We start from the raw sequence: 6,362 nt of genomic DNA on the forward strand, positions 1-6,362 counted from the left end.
TTGTGCAAATTTTTCTTGACTTATATTTAATTTCCTTTTCAATTTTAGTTCACGACTTCCGTTGTGGCCATTTTACTTCCACCATTTTCTTTAGAATAATGTTGAGCCAAGACTGCAAACTGAAGTACTGTTTTTAGATAGCTACTAGTAATCTATGGAGTGACCTGTATTTTAATCTTGAGATCGTTTTCATTGCATGCAAACTCAGCTCACAAAACAAACATTTTCAAATTTCCTTTGTGCTTAATTCTTTTTGAGTCATAAAGTAGGAAAGAGTAGAACATAAAGTAGGAAAGAGTAGAACATAAAGTAGGAAAGAGTAGAACACTATTTTCTGTGTCTTTCCTGATTGTGTGTGTATGTGTGTGTGTGTGTGTGCGTGTGCTCTTGCATGTGGATGTGTATAGTGTGGTTGGCATTACCAGAGAGTCAGTGTAAAAACTAGAGGAACTGATATTTAACAAAAATTTAATTTTTAACCTGATTATATGTTTTATTCAATAGAGTATCTTTTAATAAGGATTAACAAAAAGGGGAAATATCTTGCATAGAAAATTAGGATTGTATTTTTTTAACAGTGTTTTACATCTGCATCTGATCTCCCAAATTTCTGGCAGGTAATTATAATTAGGATACTAAGGTATGAAAAGTTTATTAAAAGGAATAAATCACTTGCATGGAGGAACATTTTATGTATGAATTGAATGTAATTGATATGGAAACCCCCTTATACAACTAATATATGTCTAACAATAATCCTTTTTAAAAAGAATCAACTTCTCAAAAAGAAGAAACCAAACATTTTCCTCTATTTTTACTTTTCAAGCTCTTAATCATGAAAGTAAAGCACATAAACACTTCTCGGTCAGTTTTCCATTCCCACATGTCTGTTTGAGCATCTTGCAAACCCAACCTTAAATTGTTATAAACAGGTATTTTACTTTCTATATAATAAGGAATAATGAATTTGATAAAAATCATTTATTTCTTACCCATACCTTGAAAGAAATTGTGGATAAATTTAAACTGGTAGGCACTTATAAAAAAAAGCAGCAGTGACAAATATATGTTGCATTTCTTGTACATTGATTTTTTTAGATTTATTTCCCAAGCTATGTGGTGTTTATAAATATGATTTTAAAACAAGAATCAATCATTTGTGCAGTCCTGTACTCTTGCTAAATGACTAAGAAGTACAATGCTAAATTTCTCCAGAGATTCAAGGATTCCCTTTACGACAAAATGTTCTCTACTGGGCATTGCAGAATTGGACAATCTAGAGAGAACTAGAAATTGTTCCACAGGGTTTTACATGATTTGGAATCATCACAGGTTGTATACACAGGTTTATTTTTAAAATTGATATTCTACTGGATGCATATTTTCTCCAAGAAGTGATACTTTTGAGATGTTTAAGCAAGCTTTATGCACTCTATACACAAATATATTTTTTGAATGTTTTGCTATTTTATGGCTTTTCAGAGCTACATAATCATAATTTTAATAAGGTCAAAGAGAACAAGTCTCTTCAGGAGAAAATGTTCCATCAAATTATTGTGAAATCTACAGACCATATTCTAAGCATTTACTTTACTCCACCAATTTAAGATGAAATTTAATGAGAAAATTAACAAATCAAAAGCCTAAGGGATTAGCCAGGTTACAAAGTAGATTAAGGCAAAAGGATTTTGACTCAAGGCCAGACTCAAGCAAAGGCAATACTATGTAAAAGAAAAAACTAAAGCAAATACAGTTGCGGTAATGGATCAAGTGGTAGAGTACTTACTTTACTAATGCAAGGTCCTGACTTCAAGTTTCATGGAGTCAAAATAAAAAAAAAATGAAAACAAACAAGGACAAAGGATATTATATGAGATAACCTAGAACTCTGCTTCAACATTTTGTGGATAAACATATTCTTTTTGAGTAGGCATGGATTTGGGCACGAGAAATCTTAATTTCTAAAATTTTGATGTCTTTGTACACTAGTCAAAAAAGTGTTAATTGGAGGAGCAAATTAAAAATTATTACTGTAATTTTCCTGCACAAAGAGAAGCAAGGATGAGTCAGGTGTGGCCCATGAGGAGGCATAGGAAAGATTGAAGAGGGCTTTGAGGGAAGGTCAGACTGGTGTTTACCACAACTTCAAGGACATTTGAAGAATTTATTATGTGATACCAGCATATTCATGTTCCCTTTTAATATTAACTATGCAACCTGTCTCTAAACATTCACTTATGAAGTACTTTCCTTATTTGAACATTTAGATTGGATGTCTGAGTAGTGATACATAATTGCCTACTATATATGTATATGTATGTACATATGCATACATACATACCAGTACACACAAATGTTCATATATATGATCATGTTCATGCTAAGAAATGTAGCAACATTTGTCCTAAAGACAAATGATCTTTTAAAATGTGGACCCAAATCAGGAAAAACCTGCCATACGTTTATTTCCTATGCAAAACCTGCATAGGAAATAAAATCTTGGTCCCTCACTGGGTTCCTCTGACCACTCTGTAATCCTAAAAATGGGGCAGCAAAACAAGTGATCCTACTTAATATATTGTTTTCCAGGCTCAGGGAAAAAATTGATGTTTTACTTCCCTTACTTGTGGCATTGAGATTTCACTTATAAACTGGTAAGTAAATATGTTGGGTGGTTTGAAAGTGTATATATTAGATGTAGCATGTAGATTCAGGAGAGAATATAAATAATTTAATTCCTTAGAAAGTCAAAATCAAAGTTGAAAAAAGTAAACACCAGGAAGAGTGTATTTAGAAGTGTGATGGGGTCAAGGGGAATGGAGTAAATGAATGAAAAAAGAGAAGAGGGAGAATGCTATCAATAATTCATTTTATATCCTACTAATTAATAAGAGTAAGGGAAGGGGTGGATATGAGAGATGGATGAGAATGTTGAGAGGGGAGCACATGGATCAAGATACATTGTATTCCTAAAATGCATTGTCAAATTACAATTCCTTTGTAGAACTACTTAAGATAATTTATTATTATTATTATTTTTATTTTTCCAGTCCTGGGTTTGGACTCAGGGCCTGAGCACTGTCTCTGGCTTATTTTCGCTCAAGGCTAGCACTCTGCCTCTTGAGCCACAGCGCCACTTCTGGATGTTTTCTATATATGTGGTGCTGGGGAATCAAACCCAGGGCTTCATGTATACAACAAGCACTCTTGCCACTAAGCCATATTCCCAGCCCTACTTAAGATAATTTTAAGAAATCACAGATATGAACCCAGGTCCCAAGTACTCATGGACAGAATAGCAAAATCCTGTGCAAATAATAACAATAATTAAGTCTCCCACAATTATAATTTTGCACGTCATAAAACACTTCACTTAATTGTGATGAATTTCTATTTTGTTAAGAAAAATTGTCTTCTTTTATGGCATCTAAACATTTCCTTTCCACTGTTTTCTGAGTGAGTTTATGACTTGCTTATTTCTCAGACTGTAGATAATTGGATTTAGCACAGGAATTATGACAGTGTAAACCAGAGAGTCCATCATGTCCTCCTCATCTCTCTGTACAGAGGCAGGGCGCACATACATGATAAGAAGAGTACCAAAGTATAAAGACACAGAAAAGAGATGGGCTCCACAGGTGGAGAAGGCTTTCTTTATATCTTTGACAGACTTCTTTTTTAAGACTGCAAAGATAACCAATGTATAAGAGGTAAGAACAGTCACAAAGCTGAGTGCTTGAATTGAGCCAGCCAAAAAATATACCAGCATAAAATTAACTGAAGGATAAGTACAAGAATTCTTCAATAAAGGCAAAATGTCACAATAAAAGTGATGTATTTTGGAAACACAGAAATGTAATTTGACTAAAAAATGCTGGTGAATTATTGCATGAAGAAATCCTGCTACAAATGTCAGCACAACTACCCGGATGCATAGTGTATTGGTCATAATCACTGGGTAATGTAGAGGTTTGCAGATGGCTACATAGCGATCATAAGCCATCACTGTCAAGAGAAAGCATTCTATGGTTGCACTGGATGCAAAGGAAAAAAACTGTGCCAAACATTCAGAGAGAGATATCATCTTGTCCTTGACTAACAATGTGACCAGCAGTTTTGGTGTCACTGTGGATGAAACCCAAGTGTCTACAAAAGCTAAATTCCCAAGGAATAAGTACATGGGTATGTGCAAGTGAGGGTCATGCCAGATGACACTAATCAGACTAAGGTTCCCCACAATGGTCATGAGATATATCACCAGGAACAGCAGGAACAGAGGAATTTTCCACTCCGGTTGTTGTGTCAGTCCTATGAGAACAACCTCTGTCAGTGACGTTGCATTTTCCTTTTCCATGTCCTCGCTGCTATGTCCCCTGAAGAACAACAACAAAAAAAATCATTAAATGTAAGCATAATATTCTTGATGTACTTTAAATTGAAAATTGTTGGAAAAAATGGAAAAAGACCATAAGAGTTCAAATAATCTCTCATACTTATTACTTATTTTACAGTAAATGATACTCTTGGAAGTATTGCAAGAAAAATTAAATTTCTGCTCCTTGTATATATACAAATAAACTTATTTAGAGAAAAATGAAAACTATTTCCAAAAAACGCTATATTTATCCTGAGTCTGACATATGCGCAGTCAAGGAATAGATCTTTTTAAGTCCAAGAGCATAAATTTTATCATAGAATAGTCATGCAGTGAATCCTTTAGGACAATTGTTGCATATAAATTATTATTGTTGCATATAAATGATTATTGAAATAATTGTTTTTAAAAATTGGCTTCAACAGGGAGAAGCCAGGGGTAGGTATATTAAGAAACTAGCTCCATTTTCCAAGGATCACAAACCAGATAATATATAGAGAAGCTAGGGTAATTGAGTGGATGTGTAGAACTGGGAAGGATGGCAGAGAGTGATGCAATGGGTGACCTTGCTCAAGAAGCCTTGACATGCTGAGTTGAAACTCCTTTGTACAATAACTTAAGGATAATAAAGATATTTTTAAAAATTGTAAAACAGTTCACCAAAATTGAGAATGACAAATTACTGTAGAAATAGATTCAGCAACTCACTTTCATGTGAACTACCTAATCCTTATGTGAAAATGTTTTTAGTGATAAGAATGACAAAGAAATTAAATCAAAAGAATTCACTGAAAAGTATTGTTAGAGCTTTATGTGATATTATATGCAATGGCAGTGATTAGTGAAAGATATTCAGTAACATGATGACAAATAAGATTGCTATCTCAGGATCTTTGGTAAAAATGTTGGAGGTACATCTTCTGAAATTCCAGATGACAAGTACTTAGTATAACATTATCATTAATAAAATAAATGATGCAGTAGTTATTATAATAATGGGGAAATAATGTATCTTTTATACAGCAAAAGGTACCCAAGATAGAATGAAATAAAATAAAAGGAATGCAAATAAATTATAAACTGGGCATGTGTATTTGCATATATAATCCCAGGACCTGGAAAACCGATGTTGTAGCATCACAAGTTTGAAGTATAACTTGGGTAAATAGTTCAACTTGTTTCAAAATATCATTGAAACATAGGTTATAAAGTGGGTGCAAGGTATAAATTAAATTGCTCAGAGCTCATCTCTCTCACTATTACTTAGATTTTATTGACAAGAAACTAATACCCATTTAAACAAGAAACTCAACTAGACCTTTTCACAGTTAGAAAACGTAATCTAGTCTTGGTCAAACTAACCCACCATAGATTTCAGATTTGAGGAGGGGAAACCAAAGAAGAGAGACCAATGAGAATTTCAGACTTACATTAAAAGCAAGAATGTGTTTCCCCTTCAACATTGACTCTGGTGACATAGCTTAGATTTGTAAGAGTTCATCAGCACTAACAGCAGACTTCACTGAGCTGTTATTGAGAAATGAGTTTTTGTTTATTTCTTTCAGCTCAGTAGTCACTTCTATCCATTTTATTTTTGCCAATTTTTATAGCTGATTTCCCCAAAGTTCTCAATTATATTTTAGTATCAATATCCATTCAATAAGTTCATTACTGTGGGGCATTTGGGTTGGTTCCATAAAGCCACTAGCACAACAATGTTCATCGCAGCACAATTTGTCATTGCTAAAATATGGAACCAACCTAGATGCCTCTCAGTAGACCAATGGATCAGGAAAATGTGGTACATACACACAATGGAATTTTATGCCTATATCAGAAAGAATGACATTGCCCCATTCGTAAGGAAATGGAAGGACTTGGAAAAAATTATACTAAGTGAAGTCAGCAAGACTCAAAGAAATATGGACTCTATTTCCTCATAGGGAATAATTAATACAGGTGTAGGCTAGTCATAGCAGAGGATCAC

General features: G+C 33.7%; 1 protein-coding gene across 1 annotated transcript; it reads right to left on the reverse strand.

Moving 5' to 3' along the window:
* Window positions 1-3,427: 3,427 nt before the first annotated feature.
* Window positions 3,428-4,360, reverse strand: LOC125351265 (olfactory receptor 5H2-like). The gene has a single exon (XM_048345969.1). The coding sequence runs from the start codon at window positions 4,352-4,354 to the stop codon at window positions 3,428-3,430; it is 927 nt and encodes a 308-aa protein (XP_048201926.1). The 5' UTR covers window positions 4,355-4,360.
* Between the last annotated feature and the right edge of the window lie 2,002 nt (window positions 4,361-6,362).

The sequence above is a fragment of the Perognathus longimembris genome, chromosome 5 (genome assembly GCF_023159225.1).
Source record: "Perognathus longimembris pacificus isolate PPM17 chromosome 5, ASM2315922v1, whole genome shotgun sequence".
Taxonomy (NCBI): Eukaryota; Metazoa; Chordata; class Mammalia; order Rodentia; family Heteromyidae; genus Perognathus; species Perognathus longimembris.